Raw genomic sequence first — 23,348 nt, 5'->3', positions numbered from 1 at the left:
ACCATTACACATGATGGAGTTCTGCTTTCCTGGAGATGGCTGAACATCTGTCTGCTGATGGGAAGCAGTGAATGAATTATTTATTTTTCTTTGCCTGCATGCACAACTTTTGCTTTACTTATTAAACTGTCTTTATTGTAACCCATGAGTTTTCTCACTTTTCCCCTTCCAGTTCTCTCCCCCATCTCACTGAGTGGGAGTGAGCAAGCAGCGGTGTGGGTCTGAACTGCCTACTGGGGCTAACTCACAAAACAGCTTTACGATTTTATGATCAAAATAACTCTCAGTCCACACTGAGAATCCCACCTCAACATATGCAGCACTTTGAACATTTTGGTGCTTTAGGGTTTTTAGTAGATATTAAAGCTTAGCAAATTTGAGAGAGAGAACTGTCTACAAAACATCTCACATAATAGGGGTCTCTGTCTGATCAGAAACTTAATTTATTTCTTGCCTGTCAGGGTGCTAGAGGTTAATCATGACAATGCCCAGTGTCATCCTCCCTAAACTGGTGATCTGCAGTTTAGGCCTCTAAAACATAAGGAGAGAAAAGTACTCCAGAAAATGTCTGCTAACTTGCCATTTGTGAAGATAGAGCTTTGACACCTATTGAGGACATGTGGAGATGGTTATTTCAATATAGTAAACTGAATGTTACCTTTTCCTGATAGTTCAAGCGTAGATACATCATGACCTCTATCATCTGATAGTGTCGCCTTATAAACTCCCTCATCTTTGCGCGACAGCTACAAGGAAAACACAAGGTGTTTACTGACAAACTTGATAATACTACAACATTTGCTCAACCCCTGAATGATTTCCTAAATCAAACAACATACACTGTACTGCACTCTAGTTAAATAAACTTACCAGAGATGAGATAGAATGGCTTGTGCATGTTTTTTTATAGTTAGTCCTTAAGGCTAAAATATATTCTGATTTCAGTTCAATTGCCTTGAGAAACCACGTTTTTCCTCTTGTTCCAAAAAGAACAATAAGATTGATCTTGGTCAGTAGAAAATCCAAGTAGCATAATAAAATGTAACAGAGGGTAGCTTCGACCCTAACAAGCTTTAGAAATGCGTTTTTTTCTGTATAAAACATAACAACAGATCTCTGTCCTTTACCTGTCCAAATATGAGCTCAGTGGCTTCTATTTAAGCAGCTGTATGAAAGAACTGTACTCAAATCATATCTATGCTAAGTAAATAATGAATTCATTATTTTTTGAGAGATTACATTCTAAAATCTAACACAGTGGTGCTGCATTAAAGGCAGTAGGGGTTTTTTGTTTGGGTGGTTTTATTTTAATTATTTTAATTTTTTTAAAAACCTGAAGGAAAATACACAAGTAATTACATAGAGATTCAAGGTTATTTTATTGAATCTTAGATCAAGTCCACAAGCAAGTAAATAACAGTAAAAACATCATATAATTGAATGACGAGTAACAAGAAAAATTGAAGACAAGTAGAAACCACCCTCCTCCAGAAAATTCCACACATGAATAATGAAGCCACTGGAAACCCAGTATCTTCTTGCAAGTGAAATGGAAGATATAAATTAGACGAATACAAAGCAAATAAATAAAATAAATAAGTCCATTAAATGGAATGCACATTTATGCTGAAAGAAGAAAAACTTGATTCAGGGTGGGTTTTGCACTTGATGAAGATAACAACTATGCAAGATAAGGCTTCAGACACGAGTCAGGCTATCCTGTCTACACAAAGATAAATCTTAAGAAGCCACATACCTCAACCCTATTCATTTCAGGCAATAAAACTGAGACACTGTCAGAAACGAGGTACTTGAACAAATTGAAAAATTAAGGAGCAATAAGAAAGAACAAGATAGAGTTCACCTAAGGACACTAAAGCAACTTATGCATGAACTCTCTGAGCTAATAGGAAAAATAGATACTATTTTACAAGCATTCATTACTCAGCAGCTAATTGAAGGGTAGCAAACATGCCTTTTCTTAAAACGGTTCACAGACATCATGGTAGGTGGTTTAGTGCTCTGCCTGGCAAACCTGTAGTGTGTCAAGCAGAAGCTGTCATTGCTAATCAGTAGGTGATACTGTACCTTGGGAATACTGAGGTGACATTCCCCCTTCTGCAGATCAGGCACCTCATCAACGTCAATCCCAGAACCATCCTTATACCACTTGAAAACAGTCTCCTTCTTTGTGTTTGCGACCTGTACAACAGAAAATGAGCATAAGCCTGGCTAAGTCCTGAAGAAGGGTATCACACTGTAGGTTAGTCACACAGGTACTTTCGACATAAGAAACCAATTTTGGTCTAACACATGTCAAATAAAGCTAGGTAAAAATATAACTTAAACCAAGTCCTACTAAGAAAATCTTAGTCCAATGGTATTTATCTGCAGCACAGAACTGGTCAGAAGTATACATCTTACAGTTTCAAACCCTGACAAATCCTTAAAGGCAGTCCTGTCAACCTCTTCTCTTAAAGGTTTTTTATACCCTTGCTATGCGGTTGTATTTTGTCTATATTTTGTCTAGAGATATCTGTGAGAAATATTTTTGAAATTAGAGCTGCTGAACTCTCCTTTATCTTTTTGTGTTTGCCATGTGTCTCCAGAGAGCTGTAACAGAGAATTTAGGCCATATCTTAGAGAAAATTCAGCCAATTCACAGATTTATCCCAGCTACCTAAGTAATATCTTTCAGGGCTAAACTGCAGAGAGTAACTGAAATTAGTGTTCTGAAAGCATTTGAGACTTCAAAATTGTGAGCCGAACAAGAAACCCTTTTTTTTTTCTACTACATTGTGTCCTATGGGAAGTACAAAGACTTGAGGAATCCTACAAATTGTAGTCTTTTCCAACACAAAGGGGCTGAACAGTGTAGTGCAAATGCAAAGAAGTTGCTTGAAAGCCAGAATTTTGCTGTAGTAGCAGCAGCTTATCTAAGTAATACATAAATAGGCTACAGCTATGCCTCAAGTACTGCTATAATTTTGAAATATAAATTGTGTATTGAAGACACTTAAAATATCACTGGATGAATGACCTCAAACCGTGAATTCAAAAAAGCTAAAAGCATAGCTCTTTTTAGAAACCTTAGCAACATATATATATATATATATATATATTTATTTTTTCCCTTTTAGAAACACTATGGTTTATTTGACTCCACTATCCTCACACCCTTCTAAAATTCCCAAAAATGCAATGGTATTTCTACGTGTAGACTGAATTCTCAGTGAGCATGGCTTTGGAGGAACAACAGAGCTGGTAGGAAATTTCTCAGTCCCCAGGCAGTTGCTTTAAACAGCTTCCCTAAAAAAGAACTGAACAAATGGATAGAGGGCAGTCCAGAAATTAATACAGACCTGCAATAGTTTTCAAGTGGCTTGCTTGGAGGAAAAAACATGCACCAATTTCTTACCCTTTCACATTATAGAAGTCATTCCGTAGATAAAGAGCTCTATGAAAGCTCTCTATAGATGTGACTAGACAAATAGGAGTGCCTCCTATACTTATTCCTGGACATCTCTATAAAACCTGACCAAATTAATCACATATATTGCTGCTTAATAACCAGAGTGGTTGCTATGGATCTCTGACAGAGTATTCGAGATCACAGCCTGGCTCAAAGCAATGCCTTGCTTGAGAAAAGTGAGCAGCATTTTACATTTACCAGTAACTACAAAGTGGCTATTCCTGCAGTCATATGACATGATTAGTAATTTTATTTGAACAAAGCCTGAAGGAACAAATCTTTAATGCTTTTCAACAATTTTTTCATCCAAGACTGTTAGCACTCAATCTGAAAATAAATAGACTGAGTTTCAGATATATGCAATTCTCAGTGCTGAAGTTATTTCATGTTGACAATTACTATGAAAAGTTACCTTTTTCGCTGTTTAGCCACACACCAAAATTCTTGTTTTTAACAGACACAGTACAAATAAGGGTCAAAGATATGCAAGAGCAGGTAGCTTCTGAACTTTCTGAAATTTAGTATGAGAAAAATGATAGTAGATGCTGGTATATGAAGAAAAATAAACACAATAAAAAGTAAACAGCATCAAATTATCATTCAGATGGACAAACATGTTACTCTCACATGCAGGGGCTACCACACCAAGAACAAGGTCATCAATACCAGCTATTTATATTTAAATACTAAGTCAATCAAAAGTCCATCAAGTCTAATCACGTAGAAAATAAGTGGCACATGAGGTAAGGTATTATTTTTATATACTTTCTTATAACACAATCCATATTTGTTCATTATTACCATTATGGACCTGGATCATACAGTCAGTCCTCTGCCTTATGCAACCATCCAGTTGACATCATTTCCTAACTCCCCTATTTCATGCCATGGCCTTTGAGAAAGTCATGGCAAAAAGCACTGTCTTACAGATACTATTTTCACATTGCCACAGGCTCTTTCAAGAGGTAAAAACAGCTATGACAACTATTTTTGAGCTAAACAGAGCCTAAAAGAAACCTGGGTCAAGTGCTATGATATGGTCTGGGGAGGCAGAGATTGTTCCTTGGATGTTTTTATTACCACAGAAATAGCCCAAGGCAGCCACACTTCTAACCTGAATGTCAGGCATCTAAAGTTCATAGGAAAACACCAAGCTTTATTGTTCAGACTCTTACTATGTACAAATATCAGTTAAACAGGCATAAACAACAGTATCATGTGAACCTAATGACCAGCCACACACTAACAGTAACAAACATTATAAGGTCAATGGCATAGTTAAAATGACAAATGTGCAAACAGCCCACATCCATGATTGCACTCACATAAAATGTCCTGACCTTATGAACAAAAAGTACACTGGTGAAAAGCACATAATCAAACACCCAGCCTTTGACAGTTTCAGTAGTATAAACAGGCTCAGCAGTCAATGAAAAGAAGGATAATTTCAGATTAATTTGTAGAGAATTAACACTAGTATAACTGGTTCAGCAACATTTAATTCCCCATGTGAATGAAAGGACAAGCAGGGTTCATGCCTGAGGCAAATGCATGCTGAGATTATAAAATATTCCAGCTATGCAGCTCAGTACCAGCAAAGGTACCATGTTAGCTAATGAGTGCTGCACCCTAAAATGGGGGCACACAGAATGGCGGCTTCACCACCCAGGTCAGTTCTGCTGGGGATAAGTTGAGGTTAAAGGTTTCCTAATTAGTGAGCAGAACAAAAACAAAGAAAGAAAAAAATCCCAAAAATGTGCATGTAAATTGCTCATAATGAATGATTCAAGTTAGTCTAATTAAAAGTGGAAAACTTATTGAAAAGAAGAAAATCAATAGAAAAGAGTCCATATTACAGGAAAAGGCAATGAAGAAGAGTTTCATGCCTGTTGAATTCAATGAACTTAGTTATTCAGACCTCTAATTAGTCAATCTAGAAGAGCAACAAAAATGAAAATGTATCACTTTAGATGGCATATAAAGATGTTAATAGCAGAAGTTACTCTGAATTCCATGCACATTAGCACTAGTTAAGGTTCAAAAGTCATTAGCCAAATACAATAAAAATAGTGTTTTATAACTTCAATTCTAGAAGCCTTCGTTGCATGTTTGGTTACAGTTGATTAAATAATAGATGCTTTGGTAGAGGAACCTCCAAATCAGAAAATGGTGAGGAAAGAGTTTGAACTCGTGCTTTCTGTGGCTATTTTTTGAGGAAGGAAGAAGGACCATTAAGAAATGAATATTTTGTTTAACTGATTTTATGGCTCAAAATGATTATAAATAATTAGATCACCTAACACATTTAGGAATATCCTGTATTTCTTTATTTTAAAAAAGGCTAGTGCTGAACTAAGTCAGAAATTTTGATTTTAGATATTTCTAAGTAACAAAAATGAAGCTTTCATGTGAAACTTTTAATGTTAAAAATATCAAAATCTTTCCTCACATTTTCCTGCCTCAATTTTGAATCAACACATTCTAACAAAATATTTAAAGTATATTTCCTCACCTTACAAGCAAGTAAAACTTCACATTCCTCTGTAACTTCCCAATACAAAAACACTGAGAAGTGAGGACCTAAGAAACAAAATTGTCTTAAAGCATATGTTGTAGAATAAAATAGTATCAGAGAGATCAAGTGAAAAAAAAAGGAAAAGAATGACAATTATGTTATAACATCCTTATGCCAAAATGATGAGAAGGAACTCCTGAACTACCCATGCTCTAGAAGTAAAAACTCATAGTAAGGTTTTATCATGTTGACCCAGGTGTCTACAGTACAACTTGGAAACCTAAGGCTCAAGTCATGTAGTATCCCAAATTAAAATGGTGAGATAAATTAGTTTACTAAATATGTTTATGCCTAATTGCCAAGTAAGCATGAGAAAGAAATACAGTAGCTACAAACAAGTTTACAAAAAATGTATTTAATGCAAAGGAAACTGGAGAATAAACAAATGTATCCAAACACTTAATTTGATGTTCAAACCAAAAAAGTCCCATGTCAGACAAGGAGGACTCAGGAAAATACAGGCCAGCAATCCTAACCTCTACCCCTGGAAAGGTGATGGAAAAACTCTTTCTGGATGTTGTCTCTAAGCATGTAGAGGAACAGAAGGTTATCAGGAGTAGTCAACATGGATTAGCCAAAGGGAAATCATGCTTGACCAATCTGATAGCCTTCTACAATGGTATGACTGCCTGGGTAGATGAGGGGAGAGCAGTGGTTGTTGTCTACCTTGACTTAAGCAAGGATTTTGGCACTGTGTCCCAGAACATCCTCATAGATAAGCTCAGGAATTGTGGGTTAGATGACGGGCAGTGAGATGGATTGAAAACTGGCTGAATGGCAGAGCTCAGAGGGTTCTGATCAGCTGCGTGGAGTCTAGTTGGAGGCCTGTCGCTAGTGCTGTTACACAGGGGTCAGTGTTAGGTCCAGTCTTGTTCAACCTGCTCATCAGTGATCTGGATGAAGGGACAGAGTGCACCCTCAGCAAGTTTGCTGATGACACAAAGCTTGGAGGAGTGGCTGGTACACCAAAAGGATGTGTTGCCATTCAGCAAGACGTGGACAGGCTGGAGAGCTGGGTGGAGAAAAACCTATTGAAGTTCAGCAAAGGCAAGTGTAGGGTCCTGCTTCTAGGGAGGAATAACCCCAGGCACCAGTACAAGTTAGGGGTAAACCTGCTGGAAAGCAGCTATGTGAAGAAGGACCTGGGAGTCCTGGTGGACAACAGGTTGACTATGAGTCAGCCATGTGCCCTTGTAGCCAAGAAGGCCAATAGTATCCCAGGGAAGAATGTGGCCAGAAGGATGAGGGAGGTTATCCTCCCCCTCTACTCCACTCTAGTGAGGCTACATCTGGCGTACTTTGCCCAACTCTGGGATCCTCAGTTCAAGAAAGACAAGGAATTATTGGAGGGAGTCCAGTGGAGGGCTACCAAGATGATTAGGGGACTGGAGCGACTTTCTTATGAGGAAAGGCTGAGAGAGCTGTGTCTGTTCAGCCTGCAGAAGAGAAGGCTGAGAGGGCATCTTATCAATACTTATGAGTATCTTAAGGACAGATGTCAAGAGAACGGGGTCAGACTCTTTTCAGTGGTACCCAATGACAAGATGAAGGGAAATGGTCACAGACTGAAACATAGGAAGTTCCATCTGAAAATTAGGAGAAACTTCTTTACTTTGAGGGTGCCAGAGCACTGGAACAGGCTGCCCAGAGAGGTTGTGGAGTCTCCTTCTCTGGAGATATTAAAAACCCACCTGGATGTGATTCTGTGCAATCTGCTCTAGGTGAACATGCTTTAGCAGGTGGGTTGGACTAGGTGATGTCTAGAGGTCCCTTTCAACCCCAAACATTCTCTGATTCTGTAACATTATTTTTCCAAATAATATAAAGTTTTAAAATTTATTAAACATTGCATGCAGAACAGGAAATATTCCTTTTCCCCACTGAGGATCCAATCTTGCAAATATATATATCCTTAAGTAAATTTACTAATATGCACAGCCTTTCTAAAGTTATTGTGGTTACTCATGTCTGTAAATTTATAAGTTTTAGTGTTGGCAGGATCAGGGCCCATAATTGCAGTACCCAGACATGGCAGGTAGCAAAGTCCCAGACTTCCACTTGAAACACTGAGAACTGAAATATGTTGTGAATTTATGCTGTAAGTGGTATAATTTCTTTCCTAAATCTATTAAAAAACATTCCTCCCCCAAAACCAGAAAAAATAATAGAATTGCATTGCTTGTATAGAGAATCTTACCTAAGCTACTTACAATATTTTTAATTATTATTGTTACTTTTATCCTAAAGGCCATGTGCTTACCAAGTGAAAATGACGAACTAGAGCACAAACTCAACCTTTTTATGGATTTCACAGTGTTAGAATTCTGAATGAGGTATCCAATATTAATTCTTAATTACAGCTGCAAGCAGTATTGATAACACTTATGTAACAAACTCTGTAACTGTATAGCAACTATGCGACAAGTATACATTTGGTTCCTGGAATTTTGCCTGGACAGAAAACACAGGATCAGGTTTTTAATCTTCCTAGTCTGACACTATGCTGTCTACTGTTCTGTGAAGTCTATTGAAGGGACAGTTTGTGTACTTAAAGGTGCTGAAATATGTTGTTGGATCAGAGCCTACAGCAGGCACACTTCTCATAAATATTGAGCAAAGATAACCTCTTATAAGAGCTCCCACTTCTCTATTTAATGAAAGTTCTGTCATAATGTGCATGGATCATATGACAATGCTGGAAAATAAGATCCACCAAGCGTTCAGTGTGTCCTCAAACTGGGCAATATACTCATCTTCTAATGAAATCAATGGAAGTCAGAAGCATTTTGTATTCAACAGAGATGCAGCATTAGCTGCAAACTGGGCCTAAAGTCAGCAGTCTTACCTTGCTTCCTGAGAAATTCCTTCCGCTGGAGCTCAGACTCAGCCAATACTGCCTTGAATACTAGATTTCGGAAGAGGTCAATGAAAAATGAGTTAATCACAAAATTATTCAAAGAATGATTGAAGTTCATTTCTTCATCAAAGTTTCAGTGTTTCAGTGAACATACCATCTCCAATAAGAACTAAAGAAGACTGGTTCTTAGCCTTTCCATCTTGAATCTGTACTGTGTAGGTGCCTTCATTGTCAATTGTAAATCGGTCCATCACCATTTCTATAATGCCATTTGAATGGTCACAATGTATTTTATGTCTCTGAAATAAATAAGTAATAATTTTATTTTGGTATAGTGTAAATTACTTATGATTCCTATCAAATTAATCATGTTTTATATCTCTCTCCACAATCAATCTTTTTCACACCCTTTTAATTGTAAAATATGGAAACAGGGCTCTGCTTATATTTACTCTCGTGCAAGATCCCAGTGATGATAGAAACGTCTGTGTGCAGCTGCATTTGTAATCCTTGAGTCATAACACAGCTGGTTTGGATTTAAAAATGATAGTTTATGCCACTATGCATGTTTGAAGACGAACCTACATAGCCAGCCTTTATTTAGCTGCACAGCAGCTTCCAGTTCAACCAGAGGTCTTGCTAGGCTGAAGCAATACTCCTACCAAGGTCCAGAAATAGCTGGAGGTATTAAGTTTCTAGACACAACTGTGGATCTCCAAGTAAATCCATCACAAAATAATACATCACAAAAAAAAAAAAAAAAGTCATCACTACTAAACATCTCTGAGATACATGTGACAGCTCAATACTGGATCCTATTTTCTCACTAAAGAAGTTTCTTTAGGAAGGTTACAATGATTTGCTTATCTAACTCCAGATATTCTGTTCAAATAACACCAAAGTGCAAGACCATGAGAACAGTAACTTCTGCAAAACCAACAAAGCTTCTGAGAACTAAAAACAACCAGGTCCAGCAAAAGGAAATTGCAATCCTGTCAAAACATCTAGTTATCTACTAAAGTGCTTGCAGAATACCCAAAACACCAAATATTGACTTGAATTCAAAGTTAAATATGCTTTTAACTGTTTGTGTCCTTTTTCTGTTTGCTTTGTGTTAAATATTCCAGAAAGATAAATTATTGCCAGGCATTGTCAAGGAAACAGAAGATTGCAAGCAAATATTGGACAATACTTGCAAAATACGTGTTTTGAATTTGGAGGTACTATTTTAAATAAAACCACCTTTTACTAAGTAATATCATCTTTCGTTCAGTGAGTAACAACTGTAAGGACTGTGTGTCCCACTAACAGTGATATTGTTTGGATCTGAACTAACAAAGTTCTAAAGCAAAGTGTAAATAATCCAAAGTTACTTGATGAACACTTCTAGGTAACCGGTGTGGTCAAGTATATTATACACTAACTCAGGGGTGTCAAACTCATTTTCACTGGGGCCCACATCAGCCTTGTGGTTGCCTTCAAAGGGCCAGATGTAATTTTAGGACTGTATGAAACAGTGGCCGTTGGTCAAAATTAGTTTGACACCCCTGCACTAACTGTCCCGTTCATGATGGGACAGGAAAGCAAATCGCAGAATCATGGAACAGTTTTGGTTGGAAAAGACCTTTAAGAACATTGAGTCCAACCATTAACCTAGCACTGCCAAGTCCACCCCCAGACCATGTCCCTAGGGTCCTCATCTACAGGTCTTTAAAATACTTCCAGGGATGGTGACTCCACCACTTCCCTGGGCATCCCGTTCCAATGCCTGGCAACCCTTTCTGTGAAGAAATTTTTCCTGATATCCAATCTAAACCTCCCCTGGTGCATCTTGAGACCATTTCCTCTTGTCTTATCACTTGCTACTTGGGAGAAGAGGCCAACACCCTCCATGCTACAGCCTCCTTTTTCTCCAGACTATACAGCCCCAGTTTCCTCAACTGCTCCTCATAAGACACATGCTCCAGACCCTTCGTGAGATTCGTTTCCTTTCTTTGGACACACTCTAGCATTTTAACATCTTTCTTGTGGTTACAAACCCAAAAATTAATTTAGTATTCAAGGTGAAAATGTCACCACCTAGAAGGAGTTCTATGCAGTAAATTATTATAAACCTGTTACTGTTAAAAGAAGATATGATGTTGTATAAACAGAATGGTTTGGTTAACCTTTTTATTGATTCCCAAAACTAGAAGAACGTACCTAAAGCCACATTTAGATAAAATGTAGGAAAGGAGAGGGAGGAACTGATGGGGAGAGGGAAGAAAGGGAAGGAGGAAAGGGAGGAAAGGGAGGAAAGGAAGGGAGGAAGGAAGGAAGGAAGGAAGGTAGGAAGGAAGGAAGGAAGGAAGGAAGGAAGGAAGAAAGGTAGGAAGGTAGGAAGGAAGGAAGGAAGGAAGGAAGGAAGGAAGGAAGGAAGGAAGGAAGGAAGGAAGGAAGGAAGGACCTCTAAGTACTGATCCAAAATTATTACAAATGACCCCACTGACATATCTACTTCAGCTTTGAGGGACACCTCCTGACCAACCTCAAGAACAGATTCACTGTTGTGTGGACAAGAAGCCTGGAAGAATAGTGTAGACATAGTCAAGATGTTTAGCATTCACTAGTGGTACTTTCAGATGTACAAAGAATACTAGTTTAAATCTTAATGGGGTAACTGAAGAATGAGGAAATATAAAAGATAATTGAATTAACAAAACATTACTCAACAGATTGATTAAGATAACAATTTGTTAAATAAATAACTTAGTGGGAAGGGACTGAGGTATAAGGTTTATATAAAATAACAAGGGAAAATGCTCATATAATTCAGATATGCACTTTCCCATATATAGTTCCAAGAAAGATATAATGTCAAAGAATGAGACAATGCCTAATTAATCAGGAAGTTAAGTAGAAGAATTACTTGTAAGAGTTTCACTGTAAAAGCTGAGGAGACTGGCCAGGTAGGTTAAAAAGAGAAGTTATAAACTTCAAACTATCAAAAAGTGCAAATTCAAATTCTCGCTTACAGTCTCTTGCCCACAGAGGTCAGGGACAACACTTGTATTCATTTCATGAGTTCTCAGGGAGAATGTTAAATTGAAATTTGCCAGAAGCAGAAAATGAAGAGCAAGATGTATGTTTTAATCTGATCTTTTATCACACTTATATAATTCTTTTTATTTCTTGCTTTGGGTGCAGGAAAAAAAATATTAAAATATTTAAATGACAGCTGATTAAATGGGGCCTAGTTCATTCCACTCTCAGATTATTTTGAAATTTTACTGAACCCATTCCCTGTTAGGACCTAGAAGGGAAAATTTATCACTTCAGCCAATGTCAAGAATCAGACTACAATTCACCAGCATAATGGTCTATTGAACATGTTCAGTGACTGTGGCCCAGTCTCCAGGCAGGTTTTAGAGTGTAATTAGGCTTCTAACTATTGCCATTATGCAGCAAGATGAAGTTCAATGATTTTATGGGCACCATAAATACTGGGCTTTTATGTGACTTTCCACAAAAATATCATCAGTCTCCAAACGTAAATGTCACCTGTGGGTTACTAATTAAAGAGGTGAAATAATGCAGTTCCACTTCAAGACTCTCTCTGATGTCAACACTTCCAAAACATATGTGAACTAAAAATAGCTTGTTCTGTTCCACTAACATTGCTAAGACAGAATATTGTCATTTCAATACATCCTAGTCACTAATATTCAGGTTTTCAGTGCTATAGTTCATTACTTCTTAGAGTAAGAAAAACACAAGTATTTTACTCAGAAACATGTCTTCTTCTACTTGTCAATATGTAATTAGAGTAAATGCTCTTTGCTTCTATGGCATAAAAATGTTGACAAGCTTCTCTCGCCAAAACCAGGCTTTGCATCCTCAGGAATAAACTGAACCTTTCAAACAGCTGCACTGGAGGTGGATTCCTCACAGGAAAGTATATTTACAGTGCTGTACTTTATGCCCAGTAGGTGAACCATACTCCCACCCTGCCAAGGTATGACCTTGCTTTCTTGTCAGCCTAATGTGACCACTTTTTTCTGTCTCTTTCTATGAAAGGTCTTCCTAGAGCTATAAAAATGTAGGAAGATGATGGCCTGCCCTTACATCCCCATGTAGCTATTCAATACCCATTTAGTGTCTAGGCCAAAATGAAAAAAAAAAAAAAAAGGAAATTGACATCATCTAAAAGATTTATATCTATGATCATTGTTGCACTGTCAAGTGTCTCCCACATTATATGTAAAACTAGCAACAGGAGCCTCAGAGAGTCTCTGGGAAAAACACATCATGCTGGTTTGGAGTCCAAAACTGTACTTGAAGCACTTTTTTGTCTTGAGCCAATTTCCCAAAATATTTGTAAACTACTTTTAGTCAGATGTGTTTAAAATTGATCTGTGTCTATTCTCTTTCTCTTTGGCTCTTGGTCAGCCAGCTACCCAAAGTGAATATGAACTTCTGAGGATTAAACAATGCTCTCTTTTTTTCTGTATTAATAGAATCACTCTGCAACAGGAATTCCATAAAGAAAAAAAAATAATAATAAAGCTTAAGTTAAAAAATGGCATTCCTATCAGACCTTAGTAGTATGATTTTAAGCAACTATAAAAATTGAATACTTGTTAATGCATAAAGTTTTATTAAACAAAATCACATGTATATGTATAATACTCAATATGTACTTACATCACTGTTTTCAACTTCTTTATCATTAATAACGAATCTGAAGGTAGAATTTGGTGATAAGCTTTCAGCCTGAATCCAGAAACGGACTTCTCCTTTCTCAAGAACTTCATAAGCTAATTCTGATTTCAGAGGTATTGCTGCAGGAAAAAAAAAGCAATCAAAAGTCAATAATGCATGAATCCTAGTGAGAAAAAGCACTATTGTAACACATCTCCCTATTATTTATGGAATGCTGAACATAGCATAAATTTTATGCAGGGCAACAAAGTTTAATGCAGTCTTTGGCTGAGTTTTAAATTAATTTCTCAAAGAGAGAAAAGAATTTACAGCTTATAGTTTGCACATTGTTTAAGGAATTGGCTGGTAGCAACCTGTAGCCTGTTGTCAAAGTTAAACTTCAGAAGACTTTGGGCAAGGATGATTTTATTCAATGCAAACTAATATTCTTCTAAATGAATTGATTGATAAGGAAGCACATTGTTCCATGAAAAATGAAACTGCTTTTGTCTCAGGAAGAACATTTTTGGAACTCCAGTCATTAGTATGTAATTATATTTCTTCTAGAAGTATCAAAAATATTCAGGTCTTCAACTTACTTGGATTCTTTATTTCATAGCTTAGTGCCATCAAACGTTCCAACTCTGAAATTAAGAAAAATACTCATGTTTTAATTTATTCTGAAAAAGATGGTGACAAAACAAGTGTCAATTAAGGTACATATCAGAATCAGCAGATAATCCCCTTAAGTCTTATATGTGAAATACCCAATTCTCTTCAGAAAATGATGACTAAAAAATAAGATTTCATAAACTTTGAGATCTGAGACATGGATTTGACAAGTGTTCCTACTTCATGCATTTTCATGCACACTGTCTTATGTGAATCAATCTAAACAAGGGAAAGAAATATTTTTAAATGTCCATGGGATTTAAATGACAGATGGGAGAAAATAGCTTCTAAGCAGTGAATGAGGTTCCTTTATCTGCTGACTTTCTTTCTAACACTACCTGAAACGCTTGTTTTACTGTGGCAGGAAACAAAATTGAGTGCAGGTAAGTCTGAAAAAGATACAGAAAATTCTATTTAATGCATTAAATCTTCATGAAGGCCATGCAAGTGTCTAGAAATCACTTGGTTAGATTTACATACTAACCCTTTTTATCATATTCATTACTAATAAATATTTGGAAGATGAACATTACCGCCAATTCCAAAATTAAAGATAATGTAGAGACCAGAGAAAATTAGCAAGGATTTATGACATTGTCAAGGATTTAAGAAAATTAAAGAATTTATAGTATTTGAGGAAGTGGGCAGTGAAATAATGGTTTTCAGTGATAGAATACAGAATCTGACACTTGTGCAGGGATCCAGTACAAACAATGTAAATTTAAGTAACAGATATTACCAAAGACGTGAGATATGTGTAGGATGGGAAACACCTTCAGTGCTCTTTTTTTTAAAAAAAAAAAATCTTCAAAGGTAGGGCTGATGGTGACAAGACCTACAGGCAGGTTTCAGAGTGATGCTTCAAAACTTAGCCAAAGGGGAGTTCTCATGATCAAATGCACATCTGTCTTTTCCTACAGTATTTATTGGAAAAATAAAAATTTTGCAAGTTTAGCTTTACCACAAGAAGTAGATATTGGTAAAGACTAATAGCCCACACAAATGGTCCGTGTCCTGGAGAATCATATTTTTTGTGGCTGTATATGGATTTCTTCTCAACATCTACTTTGAAAGGAAGGTTTCATATGGTTCACGCTGTGATAAAAGTTCAGCCTACTAACAGACTCACACAACCTCATCTCCTCTCCTTAAATGACTTAGAAAGAATGAAGTAGAGGGATTTTCATGCTTAAGGAACTGGCCATAGCAATTACAGCCTATGGACTGGGAAAGCACCAAATTAATTTTTGTGCTATTTCAAAATAGAAAAGTCCCTCCCTTTGCCTTTCACCTCAGCAGCTCTCAATAGTAAAACAAAGTCAGATTTTAGCAAATTCATTGCAGCTCCAATGAAACAAAATAGCCACAATGAATTAAAGCAAAACTAATATAAATTTAAGGCAAAGAAAAATTTAACTCAATGTATTCAGATCTTGTTGAAGCAACATCCTCCTGTTCATATTCTTCTCGCTAATTCTCTTCATCTCAGTTATATGAAACGATATTTAGATCCTCAAGGTCTATCTCTATATTAGGCTCCTTGGTTAGCAGAGATCTGGTGGTAGCTTTACAGCTAACAGAGGACCAATTATTATAAGATGTGAAAGGCTATAAAGTGAAAGCACAGAAAAAGTGACCCACTAGAGAAAGAAATTCACAAAACAGTGCATAAAGCAACATTTTCAGACATTTAACTGGAAATGTAACAGGTATTTGCAAACAGCATTATAGCATTATAGACTCAGCATAAAGAAAACAGTTCTAATTGGACATATTCTCTTTTTTTTTTTTTTAATAAAAATTGCCTGAAGTTATCCCAACTTTGATTATTGTGATAATCAGAAAAATAAGTAATCATGCAAAGCACGTTGTGTAGTCTTTTTCATTTTTCCTTAATGCATAGAAAAATTGGGAGAGTTGTGGCGTTCTTTTTTTATTTTCCCTTGGATAATTTTTAGTGCAGTTGAGGTGATGAAATTAAGAAAGACTTGAGATGGTAAGGAACTTACCTTCCTCATCCATAACAAAGCTGGATGAAGCCCCATCTGTGTCAGTAACTGAGATGGAATAAGTTCCCAAGTCTGATTTATCAGGATTTTTGAAGTACAGCTTAGAACTAAAATCATCAATAAAGAAGCATATAATTAGCAGGGTTTCTCATGATATTGAGGTTTTTAACAAGACAAACTTCTAATATATGGTAGACTGGCATGACTTACTGATTTCCTTCTGTTTCAATCTTAAACTTATCAAAATCATCAATCTCTTCATATGATTTACCCCACAGAAAATCAGATGCATCTGTGGCTTCCTTGCACTCAAAAGCCAAGTAAATATTACCCTCCTCGTCCACACCTGAAAAGATTTCTTTTGTTCCTGCAAAACAGGAATAAACTCAAATGTCAAGGCTGTATTTTTCTTTTGAGCTGCAATTCAGGAATTACTAAAGCCTGTGCAAATTTTGTCCATCTTCACTAACAGATATTTATCTTGCAGATCTCAAAGCGTGTTTTTGTCATGTACTGACTCAGCATCACATACTAGCAAGATTCTTATTCCAAACACACAAAAAAGGAATAACAAAAATTATAAACGCTTATTGAGAAACAAATCTATAAAATGCAACTGAATATGAGAAGATATTAACAGTTGAAGTAAAATAGTGTTATTATTACTCTTCAAGCTTTAATAAATGTATCGTCATACTTTTTGCTCCCAGGAAGTAGCACCTCTGTTTATGAGAATAAAAACTAAACTGATTATCAAACATTTCCTGCAATAAATAAAACAAAAAGTGTTGACAGTACCTCTGTATCCACATGATTTCTTTAAATTTTAAGGCCGAGGGCTTCTTAACACTTGATACACTTACCTGTTCCACAATATCAAATCAGATTGACTAAATCCACTTCTAAGTATTTCAGAAGTTTAGAAACAGAGGAGATAAAATAGTTCATTACCTGGACGTGCCTCGACAAGCACTGGTTCAGATATCTCAGATGACTTGCCTACCCCAGCATCATTCACTGCACGAACTTTGAAAACATAGGTATGACCCTCATGTAAATCAGTGACCTTGAACAAGATAAAGAGCAGAGCCAGTTTAAAAAACAATCTAAACTCTGTTGTTTACTTGTATGAAGATGTTAGCAGAAGCCTAAGTTCAAGTACAAATCGTTGTTGTCCTCAACCAGATGCTTTTAGAACTCAGTTTTTAATTAATACTAACCAATTAGAGTGTTACCTTAAAATAGCGCTTTGAAGTAGGTTTTTCATTAGCAGTGATCCAGTCTTCTGTGTCTACTTCCTTATAGTCCACTAAATACCCAGTAATAGGGCTTTTGCCTTCATACACAGGAGCTTTCCACAGGAGAACCAGTGATGTATTTCTGACTTCACAAATAGTGAGACCGTAGGCAGGACCTAAAATATTTCAGATGTTGGATGTTCATTTCAGTATAATAAAGTTTTGCAAACTGCCCTGTATAGGCCATAATGCACCACTTAAATTTTCTTTTGACTGTGTTTGCTTTCAAAAATCTCATCCTTTACAATAAACCTGGTATGTGTGGTATTCAGGTCATTTTCCCCTCACAGTTGTGTACAGCAATACCTGCTTCATGCAATGCATGACATTAGTATTCTGAAGCATACAGTCTCAGCTAGATCTCAGTAACTCCATTTTAAGGGAAAGTTATTCATGTGGAAAAACCCATGCAGTTCAAAATTTTCCAACAAGTAACAGAAGGGTTTTGTCTAATATTTAATTCACCAGCCCCACATCAGAGTAGCTTCACAGAGCCTGACTCAGGTTTATAATTTAGCACCAGGGGTTTTATTTTTTCGTTGGTATACAGGAACCAGGATCCTTCAGAGTAATCCAAAACCCACTGAAACAGGTGAAGTTTGGATCAGCTTTCTCGTTCCCTGACAGAATTTTCCATTGTGAGGTGGATAACGATAACCAAGAAGAACTTCTCAAGAAAATATCTGTTAGGAGAGCTATTTACACCAAAACCATCCTGATGCTCTATGAATAAGTGAGAGTTCATACCTTGGCAGCTATCAGGTTATGTTCTCCCTACTATACTTTCCTTCTTTACTTAACTGTTCTAGTGATATTCAGTTCAACTTGTAGCACTAATTTTCTGCTATACTCTTAATATTTATTTATACCAGTAGACTATAAAAGCATAATCATATCAGTTTCCTACCATGGTGAATACACTCATGACAGAATACTGATATTCAACCAAATAATATAGCTGGAAGCCTGTTTCTTGTGGTTTAAATTTAAAGTAAGGAAATCTGAAAGTACCCAAGATATAGGGATTTTCACAAGTTTTGTCAGTTTGGCGTAATTCAAGACATTAATTTATCCTATAATACACCTCACCATTTAAAACTTTTAAAAAGTGAAAAGCCTTACAAATAAGCTTGATTGTTTGTCATGCAAGCCTACATGGTATTAACCAGTAATTAATGAACATTAAGTTTGTAAAGGACAATATTCAGCAAATATGAAAAAAATATATAATATTGTTTCTCCAGAGTGGATAAATACATTTCAGAAAAAAAAAAAAAAAAAAAGCATGAGTACCTGTTGCAGACCTTATGAGGAGAAATACTAGATTTCTCATGGAGAGACTGCAATTTTCAAGGAGCCTAAAGCCTTGTCAGAGGGCTCTTTAAAAATCCCAACCTAAATGTCTACATAGCCACAGATAATTAAAATTCTGCTGGCAGCCACATCTGCTAGAAATCTAGACAGCAGAAGAAAATGTGTAATGCAGTATGTTCAATTCTGAGGATTCTGAGACCACAGATGTTTCTTTTTCTTTTTTTTTTAAGTAATGGAAAATAATTAATTAGCTATCATTGCTAACTCACAGAAGCTGAGAGAGATACCTAAGACTAGAGTTCTGCAAAAGGATTAAATAATTATAGGCTCTGGGCAAGGAATCCATCACTCATGCTGGCAATTCTGCAAGGGGGTCTGGCCTTTCTAAGGAAACCTCCCTTCCATATCAAATGTGGAAGAATATTTCATTTACACTGGGACTATATTGCAGTCACATTGCATTAGTCTTCAGTATCTTTAGTAAGTCAGGGAAGAGTCGGCTTCTTTCTTCTAGTCTTAAATCTCAATTATTTATTTTCATTATTACTAAGTCATTGTTTAAAAACTTATTCTAAAAAAGAGGTTGGTTAGTTATGGTGAGTTTTTTAAGCAGTAAAAATGCAATACTCTCCATTAAAATAGTTTCATAATGAGAACAATGTAATCAGCCAAGGAGTAGAAAGGTCAGATTGTTAATTATGAAAATGGAAATTTCACTCTCTTCATTTCCTGAGAGTGCCTTTTATTTTATTTCTTTATATATCATTTAAAATGAAGGATAATCTTCACTTGTTTATTATACTAGATAATTTCATTGATGTTTTCAAGACACTGTAGAGAGTATAAATCACAGATGCTTTCTTTAAGGAAAATAATTGTTCTACTGATGATGCATTTATACTAAATATTACAAAATTATAGTAAAATGTAATTAACACAGGGGGAGTTAAGGTCAGGAGATTAAACATTTGTTATTGACAGCTTTCCCATGTCATTAAATCCATATAGTAAGATTTATGGACACAGGAGAATTTAACTAGAAAACATGAACAACTCTCTAGCAAGCAGTTTTGCAGAAAAGAATTTTGCATTAAAAGAAGTAAAGCTGGAACTTAGTATAACAGTGTAATGTTTTTTTTTAAACACAAGCAGAAGGGGATTTGTAAGCAGGCAAATTATTGCAGGAGGTGTGGTGTTATCTTTGTTCAGCATTGAAAAATATTTATTTGAAATAACATCTGCAATTTGTGCACTGCCATTCGAGAAAGACATGAACCAACTAGAAGTTCAAGTTCAACTGGAACTTCAAGTACAAAGAATAACAAAAAAAAAAAAATTTATTTAGAGATAGGAAATAAAAGATCTGTGGTGAAGGTTGCATGAAATAAACTGGGTCAACTTAAGGGGAAAGCTAGGGGTCTGATAAGGCCTTTAAACACATTAGAAAAGCTGTTGCATAGAAGAAAATAATAATCTCCTCTGTGTACTTGGTGGACAGGAGAAGAAGCAAACAGGCTTAGATTGCAGGCAGAGAGATTCAGGAATATTAGAAAAGCTTTTAAATGGTAAGCATAGTAAGATTAGGAATAGACCCTGTCCAAAGACCCTGGACCTTCTCACGAGTAGAAATCTTTAAGGGTAGACTAGACAAGCATCTGATAATGAGATAGGTATAGCGGATCCTGCATGTGGGCAAGCAGCTGAATTACATGATATTTGAGAGTCTTTCCTAGCAAAGGATTCCATTATCTTAGTGGATTGTTCCTTCTTCCAGGCAAGAATTACTTTTTACATATAGCAATACTTTTACAAAGCCAGATTTAGGAGTTGGATTTTTTTATTCTGTGCTGAGAAAATAACTGCATGAACATTTAGGCAAGAAACAGATGTATGTAGGTGTTAGACAGCTCCTGTGACATAAACAAGTATTAGAATGGATCCTTAATTGCATACCAAAGCTCAGTGTCATAAATAGAATTCTACTTAACAACACAGCAGTATTTTACAGCATTTTGGGGAAAAGAAGGTGATAGGTGCCTGTGTTTTCATTATGGACTGTACTGTGACATGTTTTGTTCAGGTAAATCAGTACCAGACATCAGAAATAGCTTCAGCAAAAGTGTTGCCCAGTATGAGCAAAGGTGTTATAAAATAAGCAGAATGGGCATTCAAAAACCCTTTCGCAGTTTATTTACAGGACTAGAGCATTACTGAGGAGAACCAATTCCCTAGCTGTGTAACATACAGGCACAGATTTACATGCTCACATGAGGTAGATTGAAGCTTGACTTTCTTTTGCTGGGGGGCCTGAATTCACAATACTTCTTAATTAACACTTTTTACAGTTGGCATTGCAATTAACAGTCTTCATCTACCTCTACACTGATGAACTACAGACAGCCTAAACACAGGTTTCAGTACTAGCATACAGTCATTGCTATGTGTGTTTGTTAGCATAATTGTTCTAACACCTGGCTAATATTAATTTCTCAGGTAACACCTAAGTACAATGAGAGGAAACACATAATTAAAGGCACACTAGTTGAGACTGAGAGAATTTAGCTGTAAAGTGTAGTCTATACTGTGCTGCTTGCCTCTGTGTCAAGAAACAGGCCCCTGCTCTGTCTCATAACCAAAAAACATGGGTTTGGATTCTGAAACGCCAGGAATATTCTTAATAGACTGCAATTATGGTGCAGAGATGCCTATATATTGTACACGTGGTAAGTGTGAAGTGGACTTGTAGGGCTGGGGGTGAAGAGCTGCTAGAGATAAAAACATACACTAAAGACTGAAGACTTTCTGCTCTGAGCTGATGTGGGCAGTGAAATAAGGAGACACTAAGCAAGCTAAGTAAAGGTCACCCACTTGCAAGGACATTCTGTGTCACGAGTGGGATGTGGAGGTAGCTTTTAACAGGAGATCTCAAAAGCAATGGCAATCTCAACACGTAATATGGCAGAAATTACGCAAAAGACACACAGTAGGGTTTGGCTGGGTTTTAATGCTGACTGAGTTTTAAGAAGTTTATATCGAACTTAATTAATGTGAAACTAATATACTTACCAGGTTCTGGCATAGTCCAGGCTTTACACTTAAAATGTTCGCTGGGATCTGAAGGTTGACCTATTCCAACCATATTTGCAGCAGCAACTTTGAATTCATAGAAGGCATCTTCTATCAAATCCTCTACCTTTTTTGAGGAAACAATTCAATATATCAAAACCTATGATTTCTATTCTTTAAATAAATAAAATACTTAAAAATAAGCGTTGGTTAATTGTCAGGTCTTACTGCTGTGCTGGAGTACTGGAAAGATCTAATTTGAAGATTTTACTCTTAAACCAAACCTGCTGCAGAGATTTACATTGTACTTCCATATTTCAGCCGCATCTGCCTTGGAATAACAATTCCAAATATATCCTCAGGAGAGGCTGTAAAAGGCCCAGGGAGTCCACCAGTACATACTTATGGCTGAGTGTTCTAACATTAAATACTTTCTTGAATTGCTTATGAATGTCTATTCATAAGCCATTCACTTAAGCAAGAGTTTGAATGGCATTTTGGTCTAAAGATGTCATAATGGACTGATCAGGGAAGAAAGGAAAACAATAGGAAACTAAAGGAAAAGCAAATCCAATTAGTTCCACAGTTTGCTGATATAACTGAGAAATATTTTCTCAGCAGTTTCTTCTGGCTTGTATGGGTGTTTCTCTTAATATTATCTACCATTACAAGGTGAGGAAGCAAGCACTGGAAATGGGATGGCCAGAATCCATGCTATACCTGGTAAAATGAACACTGACTTATTTAATGAGTCCATCACCACATCACCATCTCAGATTTTGAGGTCAAGGTAGACAAGCCATAAGGCAAGAGCTTGTTGACACCCTGAGTGCCTCATGGGAGAAACCGTTTTCCACCCTTCCTCTTCCAGGACACCTAAATACAATAAACAAATCTTCTACACCTCAGCCCTCTGCATAATTTTCCTGAAGTTATACTTAATTCTATGTGTCAAGAGGAAGAGTCAGCTGAGGGTAATACTTCTGGTAGAGATACTGAACAGTTTTAGATTTTCACAAATAAATAAACTATTACTATATTATCTGGGAAAATGTAACACAAAAAAAGGATTTTGGCATGATGGTAATAAACATATGATGGGATGCTGACAAACCTATTATGGGATAGCATCAAATACAAGACCAAAGCAAACAACATAAACTAGGAAAAGTGAGGCACTAATACAATTTGGGCAGAATTTCCTGAAGATAAAGAGCTGTATAGTGTGATTCACAAGACAAAATAAAAATTCGACCTGTAAAATTGGTTTTGAAATCCCAGGTTATTAAGGGAAAGGATATTTGTGGGGTTCCCATAGAATTATTAATCAGGGAGGGTTAAACCTTTAGTGATTTCCCAGTGCTGCACTGTATATCTCAGGACCTTCTCTGCTTGCAGTATGTCA

At 36.4% G+C, this 23,348-nt stretch overlaps 1 protein-coding gene across 4 annotated transcripts in view; it reads right to left on the bottom strand.

The window, feature by feature from the left end:
- The window catches only part of MYOM2 (myomesin 2), an 82,780-nt gene that overhangs the window by 13,362 nt on the left and 46,070 nt on the right, over window positions 1-23,348 (bottom strand). For all 4 annotated transcript variants that reach the window (XM_005506797.3, XM_021293580.2, XM_065056035.1 and 1 more), the window contains 12 exons: window positions 21,944-22,070; window positions 17,501-17,679; window positions 17,217-17,331; window positions 16,476-16,632; window positions 16,266-16,372; window positions 14,184-14,228; window positions 13,588-13,724; window positions 9,059-9,203; window positions 8,893-8,952; window positions 5,985-6,052; window positions 2,089-2,202; window positions 659-746 (listed from right to left, as the gene is read on the bottom strand). In XM_005506797.3, coding sequence (XP_005506854.2) covers window positions 659-746; window positions 2,089-2,202; window positions 5,985-6,052; window positions 8,893-8,952; window positions 9,059-9,203; window positions 13,588-13,724; window positions 14,184-14,228; window positions 16,266-16,372; window positions 16,476-16,632; window positions 17,217-17,331; window positions 17,501-17,679; window positions 21,944-22,070 — 1,342 coding nt within the window. The remainder of the gene's footprint in view (window positions 1-658; window positions 747-2,088; window positions 2,203-5,984; window positions 6,053-8,892; window positions 8,953-9,058; window positions 9,204-13,587; window positions 13,725-14,183; window positions 14,229-16,265; window positions 16,373-16,475; window positions 16,633-17,216; window positions 17,332-17,500; window positions 17,680-21,943; window positions 22,071-23,348) is intronic.

Source organism: Columba livia, chromosome 3 (genome assembly GCF_036013475.1).
Source record: "Columba livia isolate bColLiv1 breed racing homer chromosome 3, bColLiv1.pat.W.v2, whole genome shotgun sequence".
NCBI lineage: Eukaryota > Metazoa > Chordata > Aves > Columbiformes > Columbidae > Columba > Columba livia.
The sequence above is the reverse complement of the archived record's forward strand: the minus strand, read 5'-3'. Positions and strand labels throughout refer to the sequence as shown.